Below are 16,920 nucleotides of genomic sequence, written 5' to 3' on the forward strand. Positions count from 1 at the left end.
CAGAGGCACCCACGGTTCGGGAGGGTGGGTACGCATGACTCATAAGCTCTTTTGAAATAGGATATTTATTATCTTCTCCAGAAAGGGTCTTAAAGGAGGAACCTCTTCTCCAAGAGCTGTCTCCGGCCTCGTGGGTCATCGAGATGGGAGAGGGTGCCCTCTCTGGTTCCTGCGGGTGAGCTGGAGAGCGTCAATCCAAAGCCTGTTTATCAGAAGCTGCCCACGCTCACCTTATCACACTGAAGATGGGTGTACCCTAACAAGGCTCTGACACGAGCAGCGGAGGAATGAGCTGGACGGCATGAACTGCCGTCTCCAGCCTTCAGAGCAGAGGCCGAGCTCTTGCACCAGCTCCTCCTGGACGCACCTCCCAACGCCGGGCTTCCTCCGGGGCTGGCTGGGATCCAGAGAGTGTTCATCATACCAGGATCACATCGATGCTCCGGAGTGAGCTCTCCTCTCATTTGGGTTTGCCTGGGGTCGGGAAGTCCAGGTCTTTAGGATCCCTAAGACCCTCGGGGGGGCTCAAAGATACAGCTTTGGCCACCTGCTTGTTGCACCTGAAACCAGGAGCCTGCAGACTACCAGGGGCTCTCAGGGCAGTAAAGAAGCTGCGTGCTGGCAGGTGGGCAGTCCTGACCCAGCACCAGAAGTGCCCCCCATATTCCAAAAAAAAAAAAAAAACAAAACCAGACAAAACCCAGACAGGTTCAGACCTTCACCTGCTACTAGTTACAAACCCCTAACACAGGGAAAAAGTCTTACCGAGACACTCCATCAATATCTTTTCTCATCTACTATTAAAAAACTTAAGTGCATCCCCCTCTCTAGACGAGCAATACAAGCAGCGAACCATTATCAACAGCTGAGAGATTTCTTCAGGGCTTCGTGCTATTCCCGTCTTCAGGCAAAAATATTTACTCACATACCGAGCTTCCAGTTCCCAAGAGACATTCCCAGGCCTTCTCTGCAAAGCCCTTTCCCCCACTGATGATAGGATTGGTTCCTCCTCGGGATTATCAGCCACATCCCACGTATCAAGCCGATGCCCAACGACACGTATCCCGCACTCACGCCGGCCAAGGGAGGTACCGTGAGGGGATGAGATCCAAAGAGGAGCTGGGGATGAGACGGGACGGGTTCCTCCCCTCACTCCACGTTGCAGATCTGTCTCTTACTCTGCCAGTTTGGGAAATAAATTAAAAAAAAAAAAAAAAAAAAAAAAAAAAAAAAAAAAGGGCGCCTAATTCTAAGCAGCCCAAAGAGTGCCAACACGATAAGCACCTCTTCAGGAGAGGCCCGAGAGATACCCTTCCAGTAAGTGTCCCACCGCAACGGGAATGGTCTCTGGGCTAATCTCTGGCTGGGAGCAGATCAAGGCTCTGACTCAACGCCCCACCCTGATGAGCCAGTCTAATTAAGCACAAGCCCTCCAGCAGCGGGGTGTAGAAGCCGGGTGCCTGGAGGCAGCGTTTTGGTGGCTGACGCCTCCGGCACCGCTGCAGAGGAGCGGGCAGCACGCAGCGATGTGCATGTCCACCAGCAGCCACACGTGGCAGGGGAATAAAAAGTCCTTTCCAGGAGGAGTTACCCTCCACGATGGCAAGCGCGGCTGCAGGAGCAGCCCCAAGAAGGTGCCAAGTAGGGGCCCGCAGCCTGCTTTACACCGAAAATCATGTTCTTCACTGCTCTCGGTGGCTATTATTTGTGTTACTGTTGCCTCCAAGACCTGCAAGAGAGATGGGATCTCCATCGCGCTAGTGCTGCAGTAATAAAGGTCTCCTTCTGAAGAGCTTAGACCCGAGTGAAAGGGCGGAGAAAAGGGAGGAAGCAGGAAATCAAATAAACACGGCAACGACGAGATGGTTGCGAGCGGCCACACCAGACACCACTGGCCAAGCGATTTTTTCCCACACATCAGAAATCTACAGACATTTTCTATTCTCTACATACAGAGGCGATGTCTAAGACAACCTAAAAAAGGACAATGTGATGATTTTCTAAGTATATGAAACGTATATTTAGTGTGCATGGACAAAGCCAGGTGGGACACAGTCCTTCCATCTGCAGATTCCAGGCTGAAAATACACTTGTGTCAAATAAACAGCCTGATTTAAACAGATAAGGAAGAAAATATTCTTCCTATCACTGTTAAATTTGATCATTTATCTCCGCTATCAGCCTGCTATATACAGATTAGCTCCCAAATAACGGCCAATTCATCACTGCAGGAACACGCTATTTGTGACGGGAACTGGAGCACACTGTCACCGCACTTGTTTATTATTCTCTGAGCGCTTTTTGGGTTAAAGCATGGAAAGGGGAAGGGCCGGGGAGGGGGGGGACGACGACACATGACAGACAGACATCACTGCTCAAAACCAGACACTGCGTAATGCTTGTGATTCAATCACGATCTGTAGCAGCCCCTGTCGTCCCGGCGCTCCAGCCTCCCCTCGCTCCCCCGGCGTGGCTCTGTTTTCATCTCAAGCACCATCTACTATTTTCCGTCGCGAGCAAAACCTGTGCGTTGGACCAAATTGCGCAGCGGAGTTTTGGGCTCGGCTAATCTGCTAATTAAAGACTTAAATTCCAACCAGCCATCTGAAAGCCAGCGTCAAGCGAGGAGACGTTACAATCCCTCGTAATAACCCCTTTGCGGTCCGGCGTTAATCAAAAATTTCACAGTATTTCAGATTATCGTTCAGTATCAGGAAAACTCTGACAAAGTCTTGCCAGCGATAAGAGAAAACACTCGAAGTACAATTTTACAGTCACTTCTCGTTAAGTTTTTTATCTGTATCGATGCTGAATATTGGTCTAAGAAGCTCAAGCACTGCCATTGCAGTGACGCTCGGTTTCTCCCAAAAAGCGGGGTTTGGACAGAAAAGCAGGAGCGCTGCGGTTTGGCGGCAGGGATTTGAGCCACGCAGGGACCACCCTTCCTCCTAGTACAACACCTCTTCCACATCCTCCATTTTAATACGTGGACCTGTCCCCCAGGATCAAAAGCAATCACAGCCAGGCTGAAGAGTACGACCAAGCCTTTAGTCCGTGGCCTACATTTCTGCATTAAATAATAAATACCTGGCACTCCACAACGTTTCCAGTGCATCTCACTGAAATCATTAGTTCCCTTTCCAAGGGGTAACGCTCAGGCAGATATTAATAGCCGCATCTTTAGAAGCCTTTGCTAATTGTGCTGCTCTCAGTTTGAGGTACTTTTTTGCTAGAGGGAAAGGATTAGTTAGGGTTTTTAAGCTTCGCAAAATGCTAATGCATATTATAAAGGTATCCCGAGGAACTCTGTGCTAAAAGGTGTTTAAATCCTGTCGTTTATTAACCCCAAAATAACCTGGGAGGGGACGAGCTACGCAGACCAACAGTGAATTCCCACATGAAGTCCTTCTGCAGGAGGCCGGTCCCACGCCACACACGCGGTTCGCGCATCTTTCTCCACCGAAACTTAAAGGATGAAACTTCCCTACCCAAAAATTCATGACCGTGAAGAATCTGGACCCAGTCACTTCTGCTGCTGGCACTTACCAGCCGGTCAGCCCCAGGCTCCAGCTTAACTTCAGCACTAACGGGACGGGATGCATCATCTACAGCAGGATCAGGGGTTGATGCTTCACCAAGAACTATCAGCCCCTGGAAGAGAGGGAAGGGAAGAGGAATTAACTGCAGGTCCTTCGGTCTCAGCCGGGAAACTGCTCATCCGTCATCCCCCAGAAACTACACCCGCCGCGCAGCAAGGCTTGCATTCCCACCGCATTTTTCAGACACGATGCCAAACCAAATCCCCCGCTGCCTGGATTTTCCTGACATCCCCGCTGAACTTGGAGCGGGGAAGGACGGGGGCTGAAGCCACATCACATGCCTTCAGCCCATTGACAGCAGACGGTTAGCTCCCTCTCGGGCAAAACTGCTGAAACGCCGTCCCGTTTCCCAGCCCTTCCCCTCCTCCTGCACGCGAGGAGGCTCAGCGAGCTGCCCGCCAGCAAAACCAAAGAGAACGTTTTGCCGTAGCGCGGAGCAGGAAAACGACGGCGCTCGGAGTACAAAGTGGAACTCGCCACCGCAGCCAAGCAAAGCGTTTTGAGCGGGTGCCAAAAAACCTACCATCAAACTCGTTACTCTGAGCAGATTTTTTTCGAAGAAGTGATATTCACAAAATTCAATAAGGAAAGAAAAGCACTGATAAACAAGCCATTGCTATAAACCTAGCGGGACAAAGCACAGTGGCAGAGCACTGCTTTATCAGACTTAACATATGTTGTCCTATTTATATTTTACTCTCAGTGAAGCTTACTCTGAAGGCAGGACTGCTTTCTCTCTAAACAACACGAAGTAAAAGAAAATCATTATCATTATGCATATCCTGAGATATTTTATAACAAAGCAGGCTAAAATGTGCAAGGGATTAGAGAGTTGGTGGAAGCTACAGGCCATGAACATAGTCCAGAACGGACAAGCCAGAACAAGTTTGCATTTGGTCAAACAAGGAGCTACGGAAAGGGCTGCTCGGATTAAGAACGGTCAGACCAGTCATCTGAAAACAATTCTGGAGGCTGCACGGTGTGTCACAAGAAAGTGAGGCCGGAAAAGAACCTGGACATGTTATCTGGACAGAGGAGGGAGCTACCAGGCTTCCCTCAAAGTCCACAAAGTCAAATCGTACATGACTCGATGCCACGGCACGTGGCCATGGAAGTCGTTTGTAAGGCTCATCTTATGCCTTGACACAATTTTCTATACAACAGATCGGTGGCTTTCCAGAAAGACTGTGGTAGCCCATAGTTCAGGGATACTTTATTTAAAAGCAGTTCATAAATTAAATACAACTATACGTGGCCTCTGACCAGCAATGAGGAAGTAGCCAGCTTCCAGAATAAACATGATGATGATTTTCTCGAGTTTTCTGACATCCCAGAAGGACGTTTAGTGGATGTCAGAGGCTGGAAGTCTAATCTCAATTAAATGCTGCTGTGCTTCTCCCTCTACTCTTGAAAGATCCCTCTCCAAAAGCAACCCATGACAGTTCACCATGGCTTCTAGAAACATCCTCAGGCACGCTTCAGCAATGAGGGTGCTCATCTCCAGATGTCAGGTGTAGGAGACAGTGGACATGAAAAAGAGGGAAACTGGGACTGGTTTCCAAATCCAAAATCCTGGTTCCAATCCAAAATTGGAACCAAGGAAACTGCTTCCCTTTGACACTCCAGAAAGCACCTGGGCTTCTCATTTGCTCAGGGAGGGGAGATGGGGAGGCATGGGCGTCAGGAACAGAAACAGCCACCAAGGACTTCTGCCTTCAGTTTAAAGGAAGAGGATGGAGGGAGCTGCTCCACGCCGCAGGAAGGAGCAGGAGTTAAGCAGCCTTCCCTGTGACAGTCACAGCTTGGGTTTTTGTGCCCTCGTACACAAACCGCGCTGCCCGAACCTACCGTTCACACCAGTCCTCCTCTCCCAGCTCCTGGCCCACCAGACAGCCTCTATGGACCTACAGCTTGGGCAGCATCTTCCTACTGAGGGCTCATGCTCTCCGCTTTGCTTCTAAGAGTTTTAAAACTCTGTTATTTATACGCTTCTGAATAAGAGAGAAGAATCAGAAGGGCAACATCAAATTTCCATCTCCATTTCAGGAAAGGGAAAGGAGCAGCACATCTGATCTATTCCAAGGTCACACAATACTTGCTTTTCACCAGCACTCTCCAAAACAAAGGAAAAAGGAAGGCCCCCTCCAGTATTTATGGGCAAGTTCGCTGGTTCTTTACTTCCATTTTTATCACTAATTATGGTATTAATGAGAAGTCAGTCGTACAGGTCTCAGACAGAGACAGATACAGAGATAGATCTCAGATGTCTCGTGGTCCTGTAATACTCAGCAGCTTCTGCCAAAGGACTAATGGGCGACGAAAAGGGCTGACACGCATTAAGCCACATCAGAAAGAGATTGAATGTCCTAAACAGCCCCGCAGAGGGACAGCAGCATCTCTTATGGTGCCCTAAGCCCGACATACCACTGCAGACACGGGAAACTCATGCGAGAACTGCAAATTCTTCCAGCAAGAGGCTCCTCCTCACTCCCATCCCACCCTTCCCATCACGGGGTTTCTCTTGACTCAGCAGCTCGAAGCAGAGCCCGCCCCCCGCCACGGGACCAGCTGCACACACACACCACACCAAAAGCTCAAAATGGACACAGCGAACCCATCTCGGATGGTCCGGGAACAAGTCGAACCCGGGTCTGCAGAGACGACGTGCAAAACAACCCCGTCTTCAAGGAGTTACAGTCACTGTATGTCACCCAACTCCACCACGGCACAGAATTCCTGCAGGAGCCCTTCACCCTAATTTACCTCTTAGACCATCTCAGAGTGAAACTCGTAAGAGACACAAAAAAAGATGAAAAATGCTGTTTGTTCCTTTTCAAACACGGAGCATCTGCCGCCCACGCACACAGGGAGGTGCAAAGACTCTGCGTGGGGGGGGGACCAGCACCGCGCCTCACTCCGTCTAAAAAAGGCCCATCAAAGCACATTTGTGAAGAGAAACAAAAACCACCTTATTGCTTTTATGGACATCCAGTCCCCTTAAATTAACTGCGTGCACTCTTTAAAACCAACACAAAACCCAAGGCACAACAGTCTGCTATTTTTAAGCGCCAGAAAACACAGTGCTTTACAACTAACTTTGAACGCAGGTTTATTGGTTTGTTGTTTTCTCCCGCATCTCACCAGGCTCCGACCGAGCCGCTCCAAATGTGCTGAAAACACAATTACTGCTGAGACGCCCCGGCAGCAGCGCACCTTCAAAACAGAAGGTTATTTTCGACCGCCTGACCCTTCTCTCGCTTCCATTTGGCAAAGCAATGCATCTTTCTGGAAGGGTACACTGGGATGTAAACCGTAACATACAAAGGTAAATAGCCTAAAAAAGGAATAAAATAGAATAGCAACTTTAAAACGTGGCTGCTGCAGGAATTCAATCTCCTTATGGCCAAATAAGCTGGAGTTAAGTTACGTTGATAGAAAAAATAAGGTGCCTCCAAATTCTTTAATTGTTGTCCTTGTGCAATTTGAAGCCAAACCCACTCCAACCAGACTCTTGCATTACCAAAACCCGCACTCGCTTCTCCAGCCTCCTCCTCTTCTCCCAAGCTGCTTTTATGACCCTTACTCTGAGTTTTTCATTGATGAAAACAGAACACGTTTCACAAGGCATCCTTGAACACAACGACACCGAGACGACGAGAGCTGGGTGTTCGGTGATCTCTGTGAAGTCCTACCACAAAGACGGGGTGTTCGGTACCCGCTTCCTTGCTTTTGTTCTTGCGGGACAGCCACTGCCAAACCCTCCACATCGGATCTAAGTGGTGTGCTGGATCTTAAATTCACGCATCGGGTTATTGCAGTGGGGGAGGTTTTGTTTGTAGAAAAAAAAAAAAAAAAAAAAATCAAAAAAGATGACATCCTGTTTTCCGAAACCTCAGCTGTGCTTTTCAACTTTGACACAATACCGTGACGTTCTCCTTCCAGACCTCGAGGCTGCAGCCCTAGATAAAAACACACGGGATGCTTGTAGCCGCTCTCGGGCCGTTTCCCCAGTCTGTCAAATTGTCATCATCTGGTGAAAGCACTGAAATCTTCCCCTTCGTTAGATGAGTTTTCTCATTTCTTTCATTACTTAACTTTCAGGATATAAATGTTTAGCTGTTTTGTATTTTATATTTAGACACCATCTTGCATGATCGGCTTTCTTAAGACGGAAGGAAGATGATTCTGAAACTAGTTCATTACTTTGACATCCAGACCGCTTCCCACAAACCTTTTGCTCTGATCTCGGTAACGTATTCCGTTCAGCAAGCCACGCTCTTTCGCCTCCTCATTTATAGCCCTCACTCACTCAATTAGCCTGTTTTTCTACATAGCTGCATAAAAGTCCAGTCTCCCTCCCCTGCCTGTGCTTCTACCCTCCCGGAAGCCTCTCTCCCCACCGCTCCTCTTGGGAAAAGCCTTTGGTGGACTCGGAATTCCTGAAGATCTGTAAGTTGATGCAATACCCCGAGCCTTCTTGCCACAAACTCCAGACATCCCTCCCTCCAAGGCCTGACATTTAGACCTGCATGCCCGAACAAGCCTGGCTAACAATTCCTTCCTCAGCCCTCCTCTGCTCTCCCCCATTCTCCCAAAATCTGAGAGCAAGTCTGAAAAAAATAATTCCTTCCACAGAGAAAGGTCAGCACCTAGAAACAGTCTTTTTTTTTTTTTTTTTAATGATACGGACTCAACTTTAAGCCTGCGCTATGCGATAGCATCTGAAGTTAACTTCCTCCACAGTCCCTTCCCTTCCCCAATAAACCTCTTGTTAAGTCATTCCTTATCCCCATCTTCAGCTACTCCCAAAAAGAAAGAATGGGAAGGGTTTTGTTTGTTTTGTTTTGTTTTTTTTAAATAAAAAAGAGAAAGGCTCAAACAATGGGGAACAGCAACACGCGTGCTGTTGTAACAGTAACAGTGTTGTTCAGTAGCCAAAGATGGACTTTAAAGCAAGGTATTGCTCACTTTATGTTACCATATTGAACCGGGGGAAAGAATTACACTCAGCCCATGCCAAATAGCATTACCATTAGTCACAACTGTGCAATATGCTTTTTGAGAGATGCGGGGGGCGGGGGGAAGCATCAGACTTTGCGTAGTCTCCGCTACATCAGAAAGGAGAGCCGTTAGGAGGCAGATAGCAAAACCACACATACCCAAACGCGCTCCTGGTCCTCACCTTATTGGCTCTAATCTGCTTGTAAATGTCCGTTTGCTGCCGGATTCGGTATTCCAGGTCTGAGACGTGGGCTTGGAGCCAATTCCAGCGACTGACGATGGCTGCACGGTCTGCTGCCCATCTCCACTCTGCCCTTCGCCTCCTGGAAAAACAGAGAGGGGAAGGGGGGGGATTATTTTGAGTGTGATTTTAATTATACAGTCCACAAAAAAACCTAGCTGAACTGACAGATAGATCAAAAGCTACACACTGAATGGCATGACTGATACCATCTACCCACTGCTAATAATTACCAACCCAACTACAGACGTGCTACAAAAGCCATGCCTCCGCAGAGCAACATTAAAACAACTTTTGGTACCCAGTGATTGAAGTCCTGCCTATGCAAGCGTTAAGATTTTATTCCACGCTTCGCTGAACCAGCAGCTCCAGTCCTACCTGGCCACATCTGCCAGCCCCACTTTTCCAAGGCTTGGAGAAAACAAAACCCATCTGCCCTCCCTTCCTTGACGCAGCCTCTTAAAAAAAGAAAGAAAAAAAGACCTCTGGCCTCAGTCCCAAAATACGCCTGAACACCAGCGCGTCCCACGTGGCCACCATTAGAACTCGGCGGCAAGTTTCACAACACACCATCATTCGGTTTTAAGAGTAACCACCGCTCGGAGAGGAGCAACGGAGGTAAGAGGGCCTTGCACAGGCTGCTGCCCTGCAAGGAGGCATTGCAAAGGAAAGCGGGCAATAGAAAAGAAAACTTGATTTCTGCATCTGACGGCTTGAGCGAGCAGGAAAAAACATCACAAAGGCACCGGCTCCTCCTGATCTGCGGGGCTCGGCGGCGCGAGGCGAGAGAAGGCGAGGACGTGTGGGTGCACGGCGGGAACCCACAGCCTTTGCAACTCTTGACTGGTTTCCTACCGTCTTTATCTCTGCTGCGAACACCAGGTACGGTTCTGCAGGAGCATAAATATGCTTTCGCTAGGGCAGGGACTACACCACTGCATTTTACGGTCCACTCTTACAAAAACACCCTACAAAAACTACCGCACTCCAGGGCAGAAAGGAACACAAAGACCGTAAGGTACGTAGAAATCCACGGCTCCGCTCTCTCACATTAAAAGCTATAATATTATAAAAATATACCCCAAGCATTCTGATTCCGGTGGATAAATACTAAGGCTACCCAGAAAGGAAGAAAACCACAACATGGTGCAGAAAACAAAGCATCAGCAGAAAGCGCACGCGCAAACCCAGTGCCACTGCACAAAGCCTTTGCCACACCTGGATGTTTAGCAATTAAGAAATTAATCACAAAATAATTCCCCTCGCCCATCTCCCCCTCCTTCTGTCGCATTTCGGAACCCAGCGAGAGCGCACGGGGCAGGGGAGCCACAGGAACGTCCAGATTTTTCTTCCAAAATCTAACCCAGAAGTTTGCTGCTGAGATTAACCCGTTTCAAAGCTGAAACCAGCCCTTACAGCAAAAGCAGCACGTGGGAAAATGAGATTTACCGCTGAAGCACCCCCAGCTGCAGAGAGGGTAAGCAACAGCAATAATCAAGTTCTTAGAAAAATCTACACCTCCTATGCACCCGCACTTGTTTAGGCGCCCTGCTACCAAATGCACTTGCCTAAAAAAAACCCAGAAAAGCACCAGGGTTATTACAAGTTTCAGATCTACTGATAGAAATACTCTGAAGAGGAGGAGTTGGTGCCTTCGAACAGCAAGCGAAACCCACAGATTTAGAACAAGACACGTTCTCCGTATTCTTGCTGGACCTCGCGGCTGCGTGGGCGACGCCGTTTCAGTGCCAATTTAGACGAGGCCAGATTTCCACCAAAAAGGGCAAATGTATCCACTGCCTACAGTCCTCCCAGCCCTCTGCGTCCTCCCAATCCCTCTCCAAGACCATTTTCAAAGCATTTTTAGGAGCTGAAGTCCTTCTCTCTGGAATATTTCCCTGCGTAAAGTGCCTGCTCTATTTTGATTAATGCTGACCTTAGGTTTGGTGGGCATTTTAGTATTTGTGGATGCCACGGCAAGGCCAGATCTTAATCCTCCATCGCTTACACCGAGGATACAGTCGGCAGAGCCCAAGACAAAAGGTGGCCGAGGCAGCTGAGCACCGGGGCTGGGTAAAGGTCCGACATACCCTCCCAGCAAGGCGGAGTGACCACAGGGTTAATCTGGTTTACAATGGGCTGAGCAGCTGCCACCACCACCCCGGCATCACCCCATCACGCAGCTCTAATCCAGACCTCAGCCCCGTCACGTTTCACTCCATTCCAAGAAGGATGACGCCTCGAAAGCTTTACGGTCCCTCCTCCCTGCGAGGGATCTCCAGCCTGAGCCCGGATGGCACGGAATTCCCCCCCCGCCCCCCGCCAGAAAGGCAGCGTTTGGGGAGCGGATCTGCTGTATCTCGCAGAGATGTTTCTCTGAGCATCGTTGGAAAACGGCGCGGCTCTGACTCCATCACCTGCGGCACCGGCAGGGTTTTCACGTCGTAGTTTCCCACAAGACTTTCCAGAACACGTCACTTCTCTGCCAGCCAAGTTCCAGTGAAATTCTACCATCCTCTCCTTCCAGAGAATCACAGAACGGTTTGGGTTAGAAGGGACCTTAAAGATCACCTTGTTCTAATCCCCCTGCCATGGTGGGGCTCTGCATTTCAGAAGCTAAGAACCATTTTTACTGGAGAACGGTTAATTTTTTTTATAGTTTAAAATCAGGAAAGACCTCTGCAATGGCTGTGGCTGCTTTTCTGGCATCTTCAGCACGTGTGGATGTGACAAGACCATCCGGACCCCTAGAAAGTTTAGGGCTCTAAGCCAGATCTCAGCAGGCTTCAGTTTGCTCTTGGGGAGGGGATCCATGTAGCGTTGGGAATTGTTTTAGGAATATCAAAAGCTGCTGAAAGCACCTCCAAACTGCCAGCCCCCTGGCTTGCTTCTCCAATGTTACAAAAGCACCTGCGCCTGCTGGAATAATTCTGGCTGGGTCCATTTAAATACATCTCATTTTTTTGCTCAGATTACACAGAAATTGAGATTGCGTATAAAAACCCCTTTACGCCCATTTAGACTCCTAAGCGACAGGGCAGGGTAACCAGCAGCAGACCTGCTCTTCACCTTAAAACCAGGACACATCCTACCCCAGAAAAACCCACTGGATTTAAACCAAAAATAAACCAAGAAAGCGAAACACAGTAACGTGTACTTCATCCTCCGACACCCTGCGGCATAGGTGGAGGAGGGGAAGATACATAATGATGGCTCAGCCACACTTTCCAAAACAGTATTGAGCGTAGCATGGTCCTCTATATTTAGAATTAAGCTTTTTTCGGAGCTTGTTCAATTACACCCTTTGCTGCCATGTGCTGTCAGCAACATATATGTGTTTTGCTCATGTAATCAGCTGTTGGGTAACAAGCTCTGGAGCTTCTTTAGCTTTACTCTCTATATAAATATTTTGCAGGAGCGATTCTTTTCTTGACAAGCACTAGAAAGCGGCAACCACGCACAAAACGCAGCATCTCAAGTCGCTGCAGTCAGCACCGGCAGCCGCCCGAAACCTCGGCCAGACACGGCTCTGGGGAGGGAACCCACTTCCTTTCTTTCTAAAGATTACAGACTTGAACTAATAAATGAGTTTATTGCACTTGCCCAAAACAGGGCTTGGATTAAGCCAAAGACGACGGCTGAAGAGACGGCCAGATGGCTGCAGGGAGTGGTGTCGGTGATGGCTTGTCTTGAGAGCGGTCCTGTGCTTCGAGAGGCAGAGCTGGTGTGGGCAGTAACGCCAGCAGCAGCAGCAGCGCGTTGAAATCCTGCATCCGCCAAGGAAACCGCTCACCAGGCTGCTGCACATGCGCCGGGCGACCTCCACAAAATACAGCCTATTTTGATGGCACGGGACAGCCCCTCCCGCTGGGACAGGAGGGTAAGCTCACGAAACAGCACAGAAAATGAATTATTTAGGGGTCCGATGCTTAAAAAAAACCCCAACGATTTCCCAGGTTGACCTGTTCCCCTTCTGCAGGCGTCGGTGTGCACAGGAGAGCGGCCGCAGCAGCCAAGGTGATGGCAACGACAGCCGTCCCTCGCCCGCGTGTGCCCAGCCAGCGCGGTGCTCGGCTGGTCCATGGGGAGAGCATCCCACCAACCGCAGCGGTGGGTGGTTATCGTAAACAGTGTGCGCACAGAATTAGCAGCCTTAGGTCCCCTCGCGTGGAGTGAACCTGCACATGCGGGTGGTGAGCCCCTGGCCCAGGTTGCCCAGAGAAGCTGTGGCTGCCCCATCCCTGGAGGGGTTCAAGGCCAGGTTGGACGGGGCTTGGAGCAGCCTGGGCTGGTGGGAGGTGTCCCTGCCCAGAGCAGGGCGGTTGGGACTAGGTGATCTTTGAGGTCCCTTCCAACCCGAACCATTCCATGATTCTATGTGGGGCAGACAGAGATGGCACCAAACTGAGGGAATTGGAGATCAGCAGAATTATGTTCCACCAGGACACTGCCCTACTAAAGGCCCAGCTGCAGAGCGAACAGAGCAGATGCACCAGCTGCTGCTAAACCATCCTGATAACGACACGGAGCAGCACAGAAAAATGAAGTTACAAGATTTCAGATTGGAAAGTTACAGACCGGAGGGGAACTAGGTACCAGAACCACTTCCAGGAGTCAGCAGTAATGAATGAGAAGCAGCCGCCAGGGTCTGAGTGAGATTGTTTCTGCCACCCAGAGCACTTCAGCAAACCCAAATCATCCTGATGTTCAATGAGGAGTAACAGGCTGCACTGGCAGAAAAAAGAGTCAATGCCAGGAAGAGAGAGAAACACGACACAAAAAAACTCTGAAAAACTTTTCCCGCCTCCAAGCAGCCTACGGAATGGAACAGCAATGGGAGAGAGTCACCGGGAGCCAGAAGGAGCTTTGGGCAGTGAAGCTGGACCCCATGGTGTGGTGCTGCCGGCTCTCCTCACCCTCCTGCGGCCGGGCAGGAGCAGGAAAGTCCCCAGCCATGGCACCGCCAGCATCTCCCTCCCAGCGGACACAGTCCAATGCTGCAGGACGAGGTGACATGCTGCAGCTTTCCAGGCACCTTCCATATGGCTCCCCTCCTCCACTATTTATTGGCATATACCCAGGGGCTTTTCTGTCCCCTGAAATGCAGTCGCCTACCAACACAGAGGCCATTCTATATTTACTCTCCCCCTTCCCACGCAGCTTTCAATGGAAGAAACCACCAAAGATGACCAGGTACAGTTCAGAGCCCCAGATTTTGAGACCTTCTCCCAAAAGTCCTACAACCTCAGCCTCCCTCGCCTGCCAGCAGCGGGCTGGGTAGGTATTATCCGACTTCATGTGGGAGGCTCACCACGGCATTAGGACAGAACGCAACAGGTAGAGTATAGGACACTTCTTGAATAAGATAATTCATCATCTATTCACCAAATGAGGCTTCAGTACTGGCAATCGGGAGGCGATTGCCAGATGACCTACAACCAGGGCTCCAACTTTGGCAATCCTGAATGTGCCTCTGCTGTGGGGAGAAGGATTTAGTCTCTAACACCTGGTCGAGACACAGCTGGGTCAACGTTTCACTTCCTGAAGGAGAAGGAAGAGAGTGAAGACGGTAAAACAATGTCCCATGGAGCTTCTTTGGCAAGACTGCTTGCATGGAGCTCGTTCTTCATGGAGGTCTCCATCCCAATCCACTCTCATGCTATATGGCCAAATTCTCCATTTCTTGGGTCATCCGATCCCACCCCCTATATTGATTTGCTACAGTCCCACCCTGACAAAACCCATTCTTTCCCACCAAAGGCATGGCCCACACTGAAAACCTGGGATTGCTCCAGAGCTGTTGTCCACATTCATCCCTCATGGGTCTACCAGGCTTTGGATCTGACGGGGGGTTTGGGTGCTACTGGTTTGCCATGAACTGCTCCCAACATCCCAGCTGGTTGGCTCTGGATTGATAGCAACCTGCTTTTGGCCTCGTATGGCACCTCACACACTTGTCCTCTCCCGGAGGAACCAAGAAGAAACACACGTGCGCAATCTCCTCATCAGTCACACACATCTCTCCAACTGCACCAGCCAATCTGGAACTGCAGGAAGCCACGGTTCCATGCCAAATTTGATTCTGCTCCAAAAATCTCTGCACAAGCTGCCTTCCTCTTCCCAGTTCTGTACTCGACTCCACATCCCACTGCATCACGCCACTGCCAAAATGCTCAGAGGTGCACTTCGTGCCTTCCTGAGAGCTGCCCGAGTACCAGCACTCGATGCAATCCACTCTTCGTAACTGGAAGAAGGATCTTGCTGCCAGCTACAGCGAACAAAAACGGGGCACACCAGAGCTCAGTTCCCATTTCCACCTGGGATCTTCAGCAGGGACAAAACCTGCCAACAGACCACAAAAGCGATTTCAAATATGACAGTTTATGACATTCAGCTGTCAACTCTATTAAAGGGCAAATCTTCCATATTAATTCCGCGTGCTTTCCTTGCGTTACCTACCACAGGGCAGCAGCCCCAGGGCAAAGTTTAGTAGCGCGAATGCAACGCAATGGTTCATGTCCGTACTGGTGCAATGGCAATGCACCTGAACAATAGTGAGATGCCAAGAGACATCTCGTGGTTCAATCAACTCCCGTTGATCCACCAGAAACTGAGAAACATTAGCATTAAAAACGGGTTTTAAAAAGTTCCCCATTCGCTTTCTCTGCTTATCTTTTGAGGGGCTCAAATGCCAGTACTGAAAATAAAATATCAGGACACTTGCTGTAAAAGTCCATGCTAGGGACAGCATTACCAACGCACCCTGGAAACCCAGGACGAGCCCAAGTAAAACACCATCTGCTCTGCTCGCATACACAATTCTGGCAACAAACAAAATCTAACTGTCATCCCCTCAAGCCCTACTTTTTAACTCTGCAACTTTGCAACTTTCTCAATCGCTCTCATGATCTTCAATCGTGCCTCACTAAAGGAAGGAAGAGATTCGCACCCAACTCAGCTGCTATTTTTCCAGTTTGCCCCTGTCCCCGTATAGTCTCCAAATTCATTCCTCTGCCCTAACCCTCTACAACAGACCACCAAGCTTTTATACTTTTTTTTTCTTCTCCAGACCAGTGCAAAACCAGATCTCTGGGTGGAGCAAGAGTTAAAACTCTGCCAAATACACTTGCATGACAACTCCAAGGGAGGAAGAGAAAACCCCACCAGCGCTCAAGAACAATCTCATTAGCTGATCATAACATTTCTGCCTGCGAAGAAGCCAAAGCGAACAATTTGTTCAGCTGAACACCCGCCCCCACCCTGCGGACAGAAACATCAGCTTCTGAAGGGCTCTTCTATTCACAGCATGTGTTCGGCACTGAGCTAAATCTAGTTCAAACCTCCACTCGGTTCATTCATTCCCGTATTCAGAAAAAACTAAGACCTCCAGAGGCTGGGAGTAAAGAGTTATTTCCACCGTTCCTCACTGAAAAAAAACAAAAAACACCCCACTGCCCAGGGGAAATTTGGGAGCACAAATCCTAAGGCGTTTTGATCCTGGGTAGAGCTAAGGAAGGACGCCAGGCTTCTGCCCAAGCGAGAGGGCAGCGCTGGGTGGCCGCCAGTGACACCGGGGGGCGGCCACCAGCAACCCCGGGGGGGCCACGCATCGGTCGCATTCAAATAAAGCCGATCCCAACCGCCCTCCTTTTTGATGACGAGGAACCAGCCAAACCACTCCACCGGCCACAGCATGCAAGGCTTTGTCTACAGAGCAACCATCGCTCGGATCAGGATATGAAAGGTTTGTTTTGGCATCTCTAGCTCATTTCTATTAAAAAAGAAAAAAAAAAAAAAAGAGAAGAAAAGAAGAAAAAAAACTTGGCCCAGGCCAGCCATGAAAAGATGCCTGAACTCCTGCATAGAAATGACGGCAGGACGAGACCGCACAGCCTGTGGCAGCCGTGCACAGCAGAATCCAAACTGCTGATACTCCAGCTGCGGAATCGGCGTCCAGCCCAGGGCTCAGCACCAGTATGGACCCACAGGTCCCAGCAGGCCCTCAGCCCACGGCGATGCTCCGTACTGGAGTTCATTTCTTGCCTTCTCCCCTCTCGCTGCTGCAGCCGAAGCCTTTGC

The 16,920-nt window shown here is 49.7% G+C and overlaps 1 protein-coding gene across 6 annotated transcripts in view; it reads right to left on the reverse strand.

Annotated features, from left to right (window-relative positions):
* KANSL1 (KAT8 regulatory NSL complex subunit 1) overlaps positions 1 to 16,920 on the reverse strand; it is a 105,571-nt gene that overhangs the window by 23,842 nt on the left and 64,809 nt on the right. For 5 of the 6 annotated variants that reach the window (XM_074561817.1, XM_074561819.1, XM_074561822.1 and 2 more), the window contains 2 exons: positions 8,782 to 8,923; positions 3,547 to 3,651 (listed from right to left, as the gene is read on the reverse strand). In XM_074561817.1, the coding sequence (XP_074417918.1) occupies positions 3,547 to 3,651; positions 8,782 to 8,923 (247 nt within the window). The remainder of the gene's footprint in view (positions 1 to 3,546; positions 3,652 to 8,781; positions 8,924 to 16,920) is intronic. The other variant, XM_074561821.1, reaches the window with a different exon arrangement.

Source organism: Larus michahellis, chromosome 18 (assembly GCF_964199755.1).
Source record: "Larus michahellis chromosome 18, bLarMic1.1, whole genome shotgun sequence".
Lineage (NCBI taxonomy): Eukaryota > Metazoa > Chordata > Aves > Charadriiformes > Laridae > Larus > Larus michahellis.